A 14,889-nucleotide genomic window follows, 5' to 3' on the forward strand; every position below is an offset into this window, starting at 1 on the left:
CGTCTTTAATCCGCCCCTCTAAGCTCCTCCCCCTCACCTGGTTTCTGTCTGATGACCAAAGTGCTGCTGATGCTCCTCTCTGTTCTCCAGAAAAAAGACAGAATCACCATAGCAACCTGACTCATTTTGTCTCGGACTTTCAACAGCAAGCACACAGTTGCCTTTCAAAGAGTCTTCATACTGTTACAGGAAGTGGATGCAGAGAGGAAGCAGACATACAGGAAGTTGTTTTAATATTTATTACAAAACGCCGGACAGAACAGGTAAACAGGTTTATTCTAAATGAAAACACGATACAATGATGAACGTCGTTCTTTCTACCTGCAGAACCAAACCCAAACAAACCAACACAATAAGAGCAGGGGGCGGGGCATCAAGAGCTGCTTATCTTCTAGTGGGAACGCCCACACATTTATAAATAAATCACCATTAAATTAACTCCAATTCACACAGTAAAACTCAAAGTGTCGACGAGCAGGAACACAAAAGAGAAGGGGGTGGGGCATCCACAGGAAACACTTTTTTTGTAGGTGGAGCTTTCAGACCAACCGAAGTTTAGCAAGCAGCTTTTGGACCTGTTTGCTGATCAATTTGCAATTTCACATCACAGATCTAATAAACCAGGTTTCATTTTCATACATCCAATTAGCAGTCAGTTTACTGAAGAGTCAGAGAATCACAGAAACTGACTCCATGTCCCATGATGCTCTGCGAGCTGAGGTGTGACTATTGAAGGGTCAGGGGAAGAACAGGGGGTGGGATCCAGAACAGGTGGTTACATTTTACTCTAAACTGGTTCTGCAGAGCAGGAAGCTAAAGGTCACTTCTGACCATATATGGAAATCCCCCGACACACAACCAAATATGGACGTCCTGCTGCTATCTACACAGAAGAATCAGTTCCAGTTCCTGAAACCTGGACAACTAGAAATCCCAACAGGTCCAGAACAATTTTCAATCTGACCACAACTGGTCCCCAGAACTAGTCCAGAACCATTCAGCACTGGTCCAGAACCAACTCAGAACAGGTCCAGCTAACCAAGTCCAGAGCCGAGCAGCCTCACTCAGAGTCAGACTCCAGCGGGGCGGTCTCGTCCACCACTGGTCGGCTTCGGTTCTTTGCGGCGGCCTGCAGGTGGGCCTTCTTGTGGCGAGAGAAACTGGAGGAGTGCATGAAGGTCTTGTTGCATGCTGTGCACATGTATGTCTTGGTCTTGGAGGTGGTGAGTCCAGTCTTGGTGTGGATCAGCTTTTCTGGGCTAGCGGTGGCACCGTGAGTCTGCTGGTGCCGAACTAGCCTGGAGGCATGGCTGAAGCTCTTCCCACACTGGTCGCAGGAGTGGCGGCGGCCTCCTGTTTCTCCTTTGGCGGTGCCTCCCATGTCCTCGGTGGTCCGTTTGGGGGGCCGTCCTCCTCGACGGCGGCGGTTCTTTTTGCACAGGGTGTAGAAATTGGGCTTGTCTCGGGAGCAAAGCTTCAGGCGGATTTTGAGGTCAGACGAGGTCTCGCCCAAGTTCTCTTTGCCGGGTGTATAGCTGTCCAGCAACTCCTTGACGTGGGTCACCTGATGCTTGGACAGCTGCGTGGACGTCCTGAAGCTCATGTCGCACTGTGGACAGGCGTAGAACTTGTCTGCGGCCGCTGGGCTCTGGATGATGGCGGTGGCCACGTGCTGCTGCTTCTTGTTTTTTTTGTTCTTGGCGCCGACCTTGAGCGTGTGGCGTAGGGCGGCAGAGCCGGTATCGAGCACGGTGTCTTTGGGGAGGCCTTTGCCCTTCTTATGGATGAGGCGATGGCGCGACAGGCTGGAGCTGTGGTTGAACTCCTTCCCGCAGATGTTGCAGGGGTGGATGCGCCGCTTCCCGTGCAGCCGCAGGTGGCTTCCCAGCATCCTGATGGGAACAGAGAGACAGAGAGACTGGTCAGACCCTCAGGATCCAACAGACAGGAAAAGACGAGAGACGGGTCACACGCCCTCATCTAACAAACTTTAGTCCCTGCAGACTCCCGTAGAGTGAGTGAGAAACTGCGCCCCCTGCTGGTGTGTGTTGGTACATCATCTAGTCTGCATAGCAAAGGTTTAACTCAGACCATTTAAGGCTCGCTCAGGACTGGTTCCTGGTTCTGTTGGCTGCTGTGCTCTGTTTACACTCTGCAGAGAGGAGATGGGAAGAACAGCTCATTCTAACTAGTCTAACTGGTATATTTGCTCTGGGTGCGAGGATGATTCCTGGTTTCTGGTAAATCCCAGCTCAGACCAATAAAAGAAAACTTTTCTGTTAAGCAGCTTAAGGCCCTGCTCAACTGGACCTTCAGCTCCAGGAATTCTGGTTCCATCTACTCCAAGGCCCAGCTGGAACAGATTCTGCCTGGTATCCGACATGTTCTGATACCACCAGATGCTGTTATCTCAGGTTGGACCCCTTTCCCAGCTTCCAGTCTGTCTGAGACCTGCTTCCAGACTAACAGAACAAATATTCTCAGAACCGGACCTCTGGGACTTTGTCGGCTCACCTGCTGCCTTTGAAGCTCATGCCACAGTGGGGGCAGGTATAGCGTGCATCTTGGTGCATGTGCTCCAGCGTCCTCTTGGCGACCACCGGTGTTCCGGTCTTCCCGATGTGGCTCTGCTGGTGGCGGTACAGGCTGGAGGTGTGGCTGTAACACTTTCCACAATGGCTGCAGCGGTACTGCCGCCCCTCCGGCTCGTAGTAGCCCTGGTCCAGGTCGACTTCGCTGTCCAGCGGGCCGCTCCCTGCCTCGAGCAGCACCTGGGTCTCCTCTGCATCCTCGTCCTCCTCGTCAGAGTCCGTCTTTATTTCCACGCTCTGCTCTGTCACCTCGCAGGGGTAGACCTCCTCGTAGGGGGCGAAGAAGGCCTCATCCGCCTCGATCTTCAGTTGGTCTGCCGTCAGCTCCTCCGGGTCGTCCGAGTCCTTCTTCACGCAGGAGATGGTGAACTTGGAGCCAACCTCTGCCCACTTCACCACGTACTCGATGGGCTGCGTGTCCAGCTCCACGGTGATGAAGTCAGCTCCCAGAGCATCTGACTCCGACACTGTCAGCTCCGTCTCCGAGTCCTCCATCCCAACAGGCGCCGCTTAACTACACCCGGGCAGAGGAGGCGAGGAGGAGGAGACGAGGAGGAGGAGTTACAGACCTGAGAAGGAAGACGAGCAGGTCAATAACAGGACAAACATAGCAGTCATGTACGTCACGTGACACAGATTAACAACCAGCGACCAATGTGTTCTGATACCGGTCTGATTCTTTAACAGCGCGGCTACCGACCCAAGTCCAGGTATACCCGTTTGTGATCCATTTGAGTCAGATTCTACTCTGCAATCCGGATCCGAGTCTTCTGAGCTGGGAAAAACCTGGGTTCAGGTGTCCTCCCAGTCGATGAGGAGCGAGTTAGGAGCTTAAAGTCGAGCGGAGGTGTTTTGGTTCCAGCTGCAGACGACTGATCAGACCGAAACCCAGATTCCTCCCTCTGTTGTGACTCTGCCAGAGACACAAACATCAAACGGAAGTTTTACTGAACCATCCGGATCATCTACTGACCGACTGGTCAAGGCTAATGATCTCGGTCAGGTTCTGACAGGTCCAGTGAAGGCAGTTTCCTGCACAGATCCAATTTTCACCAGGAAATGATAATCAGTTCAGGACTAAGCCCTGAGGAACTCCATGTGTAAATGGATCCGTCCTGATTCAAGTTAACATTTTCTAGAACAGAACCATTACATTTTATTTTCTAGAGAAGGCCAACAATATTTCTGACTGAGCTGATCTGATGATGTGACAGCAGATTCAGTGCACTGGTGTTGGTTTAAAACTGGTTCTGCTTCACTCCAAAACCCAAGAGAAACAAACAGACCCACAGTGGATTTTAATCAGGGATCCCTGACCCAACAGGACCACAAACCGCCTAAAGAGACCAGGACGATCCAGATTCCAACAGGACAGAAACACCTGCACAGGTCAGAGGACAGAACACAGAGGAAACCAATCAGAGAGAAGATGTTACCATGGCAACAGGAGCTAGAACAAAATGGAGGCAGCTGAATCACAGCTTGAAGCACAAAACAGGTTATTATCGGTTTCTAATCAGTTTATAGTATCAGTCAGATTAATTATCGGGTTATTGATTAGTCCATTAGCTTCTGGAAAGGTTTAATTGTGCAGATAAACACCTCAGTAGGTTTATATGTTCAGCTTTAACTATGCAGGAAGAGTAATCAGATTACTGCATCTGCTGAACAGCTGTCTTCCTGTAAAATGTTCCTCATTAATCAGAATGAATCAATCCGTAAAAAGTATCTGATGAGGACATGATCTGCTAGTCTGCCTTGGACCATTCAGTAGGACTACAACATGTTAAAGATTAAGCTCTAATCAGGTTCCTCCATAATTAGTTAGCTCATATTGATTAGAAACACATCATTCAGATTATCTGATCTCACACCAGTTTTAGATCATCAGATCTTGTCTGGAATTAGTTTCTGATAAATATGTTCCTAACAGAGCACTTTGTTCTCAGACTGCAGGTTTACTGGTGGTTCCTAGAGTCTCTAGAAGTAGAATGGGAGGCAGATCCTTTAGTTATCAGGCTCCTCTCCTGTGGAACCAGCTCCCAGTTTTAGTCCGTGAGGCAGACACCCTGTCTACTTTTAAGGCTAGGCTTAAAACTTTCCTTTTTGATAAAACTTATAGTTAGAGTGGCTTAGGTTATCCTGAACTATCTCTGTAGTTATGCTGCTATAGGCTTAGGTCTTATTTATTCCTTCATTCAGCAGCTGACACAAGAGAATCGGGCCAAACATCAACCTGGCATTTATAACTGCAGCAATTGAAAGTCTGTAGTTCTTATTTTAAACAGTAGAGGCTGCTGAAGATATAATCTTCCTGCAATCAACAAATGGTAGCAGAGGAAGAGTAAAGATAAAGGACAGCTCTATGAACTTCATCCTCATAAGTGGAACTTTTTAACTATAGTCATTCCTCTGTGTTTACATAAACTCGTGCAAATGCTTGTGAAAACTGACATGCCTTCTGACTCCACCTCGCTGCTCTTCCTGATTGGCGGGCACAACTCATGTTGCACATGGACCATTACTAAAATAAAGATGTGTGGGACAAGCCACTCCAACAAGCAGGAGTGTGCTTCTAATGCTAGTCACCGCTGGCAGGGACAGAAACAGCAAGTATAAACCTGGTGTTAGGCTGCTGGAGGACTTACTGACCAATCTGTCCTCACTCTGCTACTTTCTTCTACTACTCCCCTATTGTGCATTATCTACAATCACTGGCGTTTTTCCTCTCCACTGTCGCTACATGCATGCTCAGTATGAGGGATTGCTGCAAAGTCAACACCAGTGACTGTCCACTGTCTCTACATGCTCATCCAGGAGGAGTGAATGCTGCAAGTCACTGACTGGATGCAATCTGCTGGGTTTCCTTAGATAGAAAAACAAAATGTGCATTATAAACTGAATTAAAATATATTGTTAAATAACTGTAATCATAGTAGAATATAGAGAATTGACTTGAAATCTTTGTAACTGGACTGAATTCACTACAGATTTCTGAAATTTTATTTTATTTTTGTAAAGCGCCTCGAAACGAGATTTGTTGTAAATCGGCACTATAGAAATAAGCTGAACTAGTCTCAGATCAGTTCTAGATCAGTCTGGATTTATATGAAACTCCAACACCTCCCAGAAGTCCCTTGACTTCCTGTGAGCCTGTTGTTCAACACACAGCCGCCAGATGGCGGTAGCCAGCTGAAGTCCATCATTAAAGCTGTATTTGTCTCTCACAACAGCATTTTATCTTCGACGTCCGCCAGCCGAACCGATCCCTACAACGAAATGGTTCTGGAAGCATCCTTACTTAGAGCTAAACCTGCTCCTCCAGACCGCTTGGCCAGGAGGAGTAAAAAGGGTGTTTTTCTCAGAGAAAGTCCGGGGCCGGGCGGCTGTCAGGAAGCAGGACCAGCTGCTCTCCTTCCCGGCGGGAACTGTCAGAATAAAAACCCGGAGCTAACCACGGAAGGACAAGAACCTGACCGAGGTTCGGTTACTCACCAAGATTCTGCAATTAAACAGTGAAATCCACCGTGGCGGGCCGTGACAATAACAGGAAGACGCCGCTGGGACACGGAGCTCCGAGAGGAAGGATTAAATGGACGAAACGACCGGAAGAACGACCTTCAAAATAAGAGCACAGTCTGGTTACAAAAATGATAAATATGTAAAAAAAACAAGACGTTGTCATAAAAATTACATGAAAATGTATAAATAAAAACGTAATGACATCATTAACGTTTTCAATAATGTAGAAATGATACTAAAAAGTACAAATAAAAACAAATGACAATATGTGTAATCATTAAATAATATATAATTATAATATAAAAATGAAATATTAAGAAAACCTCAAAAAAATTGTATCCCAAAAATACAATCAAAATGTTTAAGAAAAAAAAAACTATGGAATGTAAAAAATCCAACATAACATCAGCCACAAGTTTAATGGTGTCATTTTACAACATCATTCAAGTACTAAAAAACATTTACATTTAAAAGTGTAATTTCTGGATATGAACGTCAATGCGCAGAATTTAATACTTAAATACAAGTATGTTAACTTTGATGAGATGTAACAAATGTGTCGGTAAGTTGTATAAAACTCCAGATAAATTATTTTGGTAAGATTTATGAAAACCCTAAAATTTACAATAATTAACTTAGGAAAACCTTAACTAAGACCTTAACCTTAACTAGAAAAACAAACCTAAAAACAAATGTAATTTGCAAATATATAAATAATTCACCTCAAAAATATGAGATCTTATAAAGACAAAACTGGGATCTTTTTAAGAGGAATCAGGAAGCAAGACTTTCTGCCTCACCTGAACACTGCTCCCCTCTACAGGTCCAGGTCCAGGTCCAAGTCCAAGTTATTTATAAATCACATTTAAAACTAGTAGACCCAATGCTGTGAACACAAGATACATGAAAGACATAAAACATTTATAAAAAATCAGCATGTTAACTCACATGGTTTCTAAAATAGACCGATAACCTGGAAGTGGAGATGCTGCTTGAAAATTTACCAGCAGCTTGTTCTGACTTCTCCAAGTTTGAGCCTCATCTTTGGGACGACTAGCAGCGGCTGGTTGGCGGGTTTAAGAGGAGGAAGATAAGGCCGGAACCGATCAGTTAGAAAACCACATCAGGATTTTAACATGACGCAAGGAGAGAGAACAGACTCTGTGGACCAGTTCAACGATGGACAGCAGAAGGTGTGACTCCAGGTATTATTCCCTCCAGCTCCAACCGCAGCATAACTGGCTCAAGTCTTTCTTAAAAACAAAGCTGATGTGTTTATTAAATTATAAATCTAAAATTCAGGTCCAATAAAGAGTTGAACCTTCAGACTCCTGAACAGTTGTAGATGCTCAGAAACTAACTGGGCGTTCACCACAGCCAAAGCTAAAACCCAGTAAAAGCTTCCTGTGTGGCATAAGGTGGCGCCACAGATGATAAACTAATTAATGCTTCCTGATTTAATTATATTGCTGCGATGTTCAGAGGGGGACAGGTTCTCTTATTGCAGTACCACAACCAGGTCCAGAACTGGCGACTGTGGTTCAGTGGGGAGGGTAGCCATCTTGCAATCCAAAAGTTGTGGGTTTGATTCCAGCTTCCTCCTGCCACATGTTGGGCAAGACACTAAACCTCAGATTTCTTATAAAATGGTGTCTGAATGTGTTTCTGAGCGTGGTTCTAGTGTAAAGTGGTCAGTATGAATGGAAAAGAGCTTTATAAGTTTGGTCCATTTAGCTTCACAGGAACCCTTCAGCTAAAACTTTTAAGTCAGGTTTTGTTAAGCTGGATCTCTTAAACCCAGATAAGATGAACCTGCTTCATAGCATAGGGCTGTTTAAACATGCTGGGGTTAACCTGGGATGTCCAACAGTCTTTAACAAATTATAAGCATACAGCCAGAACCTGTAGCAGATTGGACTCTAATAAAGTTGATCTTTTCTGAGGAGCCATTTTAACTGAGGAACATTATCACTGATCTTCAGATTCTAATATATTTCTGTGGTTTTATATGCAGTGTTCTTTTTTGACTTAAGTCTGTTAAAGCTTGATTGGACAAGCTTTAGAGTAACCCGTTTCTTAGGTCCATATGGATCTGATCTGTCTCTTACAAAGATGTCTGATAAGCTCAGATGTAACAGAAGAAGGAGTTGGTCCTTCTCCTGTTTCTTTTTCCTCAGAATTTTGATTGGTTGAGAGGCCGTGCTTTATTTGTCTTGATCTCAAATCAGGAAAACTAGCCTGCTCTAGAGCAGGTCAGAGCTCTAGCATAGGTTACCATGGTGACCAGGTAAAAAGGAAACATGTTTCATGATGCTCAACATCCTAAACAGAACCTGAAGTTACCTTAATAACCCCTTAATTCTGCTTAGTAACATAAACACCTGAGTTAAACCCGATTTAAACCCAAGTTAAACCCAAGAGAACTTGATTCAAATCTGAACTAAACCTGAGCTAAATCTGATTTAATCCTGATTTAAACCGGAGAGAACCCGATTTAAATCTGAGTTAAACCTGATTTAAACCCAAGAGACCCTGATTCAAATCTGAACTAAACCTGAGCTAAATCTGATTTAATCCCGATTCAAACCTGAGTTAAACCTGATTTAAACCTGAGTGTGTGTGTATGGTTGTTAGCCCTGCGTGTCTCTGCATTACTCTATCATGGACCGATGATCTGCTTAGGATGTAACCCCCTTCCACCTCCACCTCCAGCACCACCCTGCGCAGATAAGCGGGTAACAACAATGGATGAGTGGATGGAGGCAGCTTTCCGTTGACTTCACTGAGCTTGACAGAGTTCTGACTTCAGAAGCTCCTGAGGATAAGGTGTGTGTTGGTGTAAACTGATGAAACGAAGCTGCTACGTCTTTGCTTGCTCTGTGACGTCACGTCTTGTCTCCCAACCTCACCTGGACACCAGCAGGTTCATCTTTCACCTCAGAGCCGGAGGATGAGGAAAACAGGCAACGAGAAGCTGGTGGAGAGCGGCCAGGACGTGGGAACTGGATGGGAGGTAATGAAGAAATGCAGAAAGCATGGGAGTCTACAGGGCAGACCGGAAGCGTTGGAGGCGACGGGCGGCAAACATTTGGCCCAGTTTTCCGCAGCAGCAGCGCCATCACCGCACCGCGCGGTACCGGAGCATCAGCCGCTATCACACCGTGTTTCGGCCGGTTTCCGGTCGGATGGAACTGCTGACAGCCTCGCTTAGGCTCCGACTGGTTCCGTTTCTTGCATCAACAAACAGACCGCCCGCCGTCCGAACCTAATCTGCCCTGCCGAACATTTACTACCGCACAATGTTGCTTCTCGACCTAATTACACTTACGATTGAAGGTGGACTGGTTCCGTTCTCCTGATTCGATCCGGGACGCTGTTCTGAGCCAGTGGTTCCTGCCGCACCTCTGTCACATCTGAGCCGTGGAGCGGCGGCAGGAGATTGACGGACACCGACGCTGCTGCGGTGCGAAGCGGCACGCCTCCAGCCAAAGTCAATGAGACGTTGCGGCGGGATCCGCGGTGCTTAAACTGAGGGCTGACCTGATTGGTCGGGTTCCTGCGCAGCCTCCCTCTGGTAGGCTGAGGGAGCAAAAGGTGAAAGTCTGGTTAAAACTCGCGAGATGTCACGAAGCTTCAGAGTGTTACGTCACAAGTGGTTAAAAAGCTCTGAGATGTCTAGTTTTTCAGTGTAAACTGTTGTTTTTTGAGGAATTTGAATGTAATATTAAATTATCAGACCCCACACACCCTGCACATAAACTGTTCAGAGTTTTACCTTCAGGTGGCGCTACAGAGCACTGTTTACTAAAACCAGCCGCCACAGAGACAGTTTCTTCCTCCAGGCTGTTTCTCTGATGAACATTTAATAGAGTACAAAACAACAGCATACAGATGTTGCAAATGTACCTTTTATTATATATGTGTATATTGTACATTATAAATTTGTATATTCTGTAATGCAAAAACCAAAGAGCAAAGTGGACCGGAGTCAAATTCCTCGTTTGTATGTACGAACTTGGCAATAAAGCTGATTCTGATTCAGAAAAGGAAGAACTAGACTAATTATCTGTTTCTGGAGATACACTTTTTCACATGAGGTTTTTATTTTATCAGTCAGTGATGGAGAGTGTCATCAGGTATGATTCGGGAATCTCTCCACCAAGTCTAAATCTAAGCGGTGGCGCCTGGTTCAGACTGCTGTGAAGTTGAACTGTGAACTGAAGGTCCTGAATTGAACTCAAGGTGATGGGATGGAGGCCCTTCTGTATAGAATGTACAAACTAAACTGGACCGTTTTAAATATTCTTGGTACCCACCTCTATCAGGATTTTGAATCAAAATTTGACATAGATCTGAGACCAGGGAAGGGTGCAATAATCTTTCATTGGATGTTATGAGTGTGTGTACGTCTGTATTTATTGTCTGTAAGGGCGGCTACTACTATGCACTAGGCATCCTTGAGTCCATGACAAATTTCCCTCTAGGGGGGCAATAAAGTCTATTCTATTCTACTCTGTTGCACTTAATTATTTATAATAGATTGATCAAGATGACCGTTATTGTCTCCAAAGAGAAATTTGTTTTGCAGTCTTTAGCAAAGAGCAGTGCAAAGAAGAGTAGAACAGTTGACAGAAACATCCAAATAACCAGAACAATCAGGGTGCAAACATCTACAGTCTCTGTTGTCCCACCAGGTGAGTTTATTAATGAGGCGGACACTAACAGGGACAGAGGAATATTTGCACTCTATCACCAGGTATCTGTGAGCCGACGGCACCAACCTGTCGTTGCAGTAAAGAGGCTGTTTGGGTCAGCAAGGATAGCTTCAGCCTTCCACGTGACTCTGGTTCTGTAGAGCTCTACAGAACTAAACCTTAAAGTTGTGCTGCACATCTTTACAATGCTGTTTAGTCAGAGCTTATGTTCAGGGTGAGGGACTCAACCATCAGATAAAAGAAAGCAGTCAAACTGGACTCAAGAAAACAGGAGTCAAACATTTTCCATCCGCTGGTGGTCCTTAGACAGACTGAATTAGCCTCAAAGGTCAGGAGGTTGTGGATCACTGGACCGAGGTGTTTGTAGTGTCCTCCAGCCTCCACAGCCCGTCCAAGGATAAAAGCTAGAGGACACGGTGGAGGCTGAGGGAAGTTGGCCCTCCCACCTTCTTCAAATCAAACAAAAATGGTGTCAAACGTTTGTGCAACAATTTTTGTTTGTGCCGCTATCATTTTGAAGATATTAATGAAAGCTTGCAGAGGTCACCAAAGGTCAACCGGCCCCCCCACCTTCTTCAAGCGATGCCAATGGCAGAATCATGTTGAACAAATGAAAGGCCTGCATCTAGGCTAACAATTGAACTTTGCTGCCCTTTGACATATACATACAGGCATGTTTTATGACCTTTAGTGACCCCGGATCATTTTTATCAATAATTTTAAAATGATGGCGGCACAAACAAAACTTTTTGCAGCAGAAACCGGCACAAAGGTTTGATGCCATCTTTGTTTGATCTGAAGAAGGTGGGGGGCAATCTTCTTTCTAACATCACTCAACGTTTCTCTGGTTTTTGAGACATTAATCTCCAGAAATGAGGGCTCGCACCAGCCAACGAAAGCCTTCACCATGGAGCCATGGTCAGGGTCGTCAAGGAGACATGTATGAGCTCATGTTTAATTACCCCAGTTTGCTGAGAAACTTCTGCTATTTCTTTGCAGGACGTCGCAGTGACTCCTAACGCCCAGCAGGAGGTGCTGTTGGCTTTCTTTCCTTCGGTTCCTTTAGATAATAGGTGTCAGCCTCCTGCAGGGAGGGTTAGGGTTAGGGTTAGTTCTTCATTATTTGATTGAGGCGTGAGGAAGCAGACACGTCTGCAAGCTGCAGGACACCTCAGCTTTAGATCATCCAAATCAGTCAGAAAAACTTCCAAAAGAAAGTGAAACTGAAAATCAAAACATGAACCAAAGCACCTCCAGGAAGGGGGAAATACAGGGGGGATTCCACAATAAAAGCCTGGAATGTCACAGTCAGCTGCTTGGAAAGACTCCTCACTTTCCTCAGGTAAGAGGGACCAGCAGGTGAACAGCCTGACGACAGGGAGCACAGAGTTCTACGGACCCTCTGATGGCCTAGAAACCAGGTGAAGGTTGCAGAACCTGATCACTGATCCAGATCCTCCTGAAGGACCAGTACCAACCTGCAGCCCAGTCATCTGGCTGCAGGTTGGTACTGGTACTGAAGGACCAGCACCGAGGAATGAGTGTCACAGTTGAACACTCATTAGAGTGATTGGAACCACCAGCAGCATCTGGTTAGATCATCTAACCAGATGCTGCTGGTGGTTCCCTGGACTCAGTTCAAGACCCGAGGAAATTGGGTCTTTCAGGCGGTGGCCATGAGGTTCTGGAACCCCATTCCACTCTCTGCACTCCACAGTCTCCACTGGATCTTTTAAAAAGCTCCTAAAGACGTACTTATTTGGCTTTTACTTGATCATTTCTTTTTATCATTTCTTTCATTCTTGTGAAGCACTTTGTGAATTTCATCTGTAAAAGGTGCCTTATTAATAAAATGTCTTACTGATCAGGCCCTGCTGTTGTGCCCAGGAGACCCCTTCTGTCCTGTCCTCAGACTGATGTCACAGTGATGTCATCAATGCATATCAGCTGTTTCCTGCAGGAGGGCGTGGCCTGTTTATCAGTAACCAGGAACTCTTTAGTTTTACTGATAACATTTCAGTAAAGTCAGGGTGGAAAACAGATCCTCCAGACCATCTGCAGGTTCTCTGATGGTTCACTGGTTCCAAGTGTGTTTTTCAGAGCCTACAAAGAACCTTGAACACAGCATGAACCTTCAGAGACTTAATCTTCAGGATGAAACAAAGTCCACGTGTGGCTTTATTCTGTTCAGGTTATTTTTCGGCACTGGTTCATAACAATAGACCATCTGTAGACACACTGCCTGAGACAGGTCTGATCCATATCCAGCAGTGTGTAATTGGACCGGCCATAGACAGTTTATCAGGTTAACCGTTTTCTATCTAAGGAAGCCCAACTGCTTGCATCTAGTCACTGACTTTGCAGCATCAGGTCTAAGGAAATAAACCAGACTAGTCCAAGACGAGGCTAGCTCTAAAACCTGGGCCGAGTTTCAGAAAGCAGGGTCGGTGAGAACCCAGAGTAAGTTCTGGGGTAAGTATGTGCATACCCCGAGTTTTTGGTTTAGCCAAGCAGCCGTTACCCCGAGTCAAGTTACCCCTGCAACTCCGTGAACCGTGTGGTTGACTCTGTTGTTAGGTGTGACGCTTTCTTCTGGAGCTACGATTGGCCGTTAACAAAAACCAAAGAAGCAACAAATGTGCTCCCAGTAATCAGTGGAGAGAAATGAACCGATGATAGAATTTAGACTGGATTCAGAAACGTTTAAACCATGATGATAAAACTTAGCAAAATTCAATTGTCACACAGCATCAACGTGTTTGAATGTAGCATATTTACATGCTCATCAAAAGTTTTAGACACTTTCTCATTTACTGGTTTTCTTTATGTTTATGACTATTTCCATATTACGTAGATTCTCACTGAAGGCATCAAAACTGAATGACCACATATGTAATTATGTAGCAAACAAAAACTTGTAAAATACCTTTAAATATGTTTTATATGTTAGATTCCTTAAAGTAGCTGCCCTCTGCTGTGATGACTGAAATATTAACCTTTGACCTTCTCTCAATGAACCTCTGGGAAGTTCTTTCTAAACTCTTTGGAAACCATTTCAAGCGACCACCTCATGAAGCTCCTGGAGAGAACGCCAAGGGAGCGAAGCAGTGATCAGAGCAAAGGGAGGCTGTTTGGAAGAATCTGAAATATAAAAATGTTTATTTCACACTTTTTCTTTACTACATAATCCCATGTGTGTTCATTCATAGTTCTGATGTCTCTGGGGAGAATCTACACTGTAAATAGTCATGAAAATAAGGAGACTCATTAGGTGAGAAAAGGTATCTGAAACTTTTTACCAGCAGTGTTTATATATATATATAGAAAGAGAGAGAGAGAGGTGGAGGAGAAGAGAGGAGTGTTAAAGGTAGATTTGGTTCTGGGATCACGATGGGAACCAACAGACATTCCCAGTAGATCAATGCGTCGTTCCTCTGCTTTCAGCACCAGCCTGGAATGTGAGCAGCTCTGGTTCCTGCTGCATTCAGAAGCTAGAGAGGAGATAGCAGCACCAGAGAACTTCTCCACAGATGTTGGAGATGAACATTTAGGCTGCTGACATCATCATGAACAATACAGCAGATTCACCTCATTTACATCTTCCTGCTCTGGATATAGAGCTCAGATTATTGGACTGTTGGACAAACTTTCTATTTTATGTATATTTATGTAACCTTTTTGAATTTTTTACAAATGTATTTTTTGAAAGCATTTTAGTCTGTAAATATTTTAATAATTCTCTTCTATATTGTTTGTAATTTTGTTAACTTTTTATTCATGGTTATTAATTATTGTTTCTATTATTTATTGATCCTTCCTAATATCACCTTACTAGAGGTTGACCTTTAACCTGTCCTGCTGCTGAAACTATTTAATTTCCCTCTAGGGGGATGATAAAGTTAATCTTATCTCTATATTAATAATTATATGATTGTTCTAGAAGCTGGTAGCGTTTTATTCATTTACTGTTGTTCATTGGAGGAGAAGATCTCTCCTTTCTCTCTGTCTTTCCTCCATCTTCTCTGCTTCAGACACTCTTAGGATCACTAAAGGTCCTCCTC

The 14,889-nt window shown here is 44.7% G+C and overlaps 1 protein-coding gene across 2 annotated transcripts; it reads right to left on the reverse strand.

Annotated features, from left to right (window-relative positions):
* Positions 1-224: 224 nt before the first annotated feature.
* On the reverse strand, positions 225-9,849 carry LOC124859429 (zinc finger protein 93). Of its 2 annotated transcripts, XM_047352203.1 has the most exons (6): positions 9,442-9,849; positions 6,914-6,999; positions 6,087-6,209; positions 3,260-3,504; positions 2,515-3,160; positions 225-1,892 (listed from the first exon to the last, which is right to left on the reverse strand). In XM_047352203.1, exons 5-6 carry the CDS (start codon positions 3,084-3,086, stop codon positions 1,061-1,063), a joined length of 1,404 nt encoding a protein of 467 aa, XP_047208159.1. In that variant the 5' UTR covers positions 3,087-3,160; positions 3,260-3,504; positions 6,087-6,209; positions 6,914-6,999; positions 9,442-9,849; the 3' UTR covers positions 225-1,060. The 2 variants fall into 2 exon arrangements, with proteins under 2 accessions (XP_047208159.1, XP_047208160.1); XM_047352204.1 differs by lacking the exon at positions 3,260-3,504.
* Positions 9,850-14,889: the final 5,040 nt, after the last annotated feature.

The sequence above is a fragment of the Girardinichthys multiradiatus genome, chromosome 22 (genome assembly GCF_021462225.1).
Source record: "Girardinichthys multiradiatus isolate DD_20200921_A chromosome 22, DD_fGirMul_XY1, whole genome shotgun sequence".
Classification (NCBI taxonomy): Eukaryota; Metazoa; Chordata; class Actinopteri; order Cyprinodontiformes; family Goodeidae; genus Girardinichthys; species Girardinichthys multiradiatus.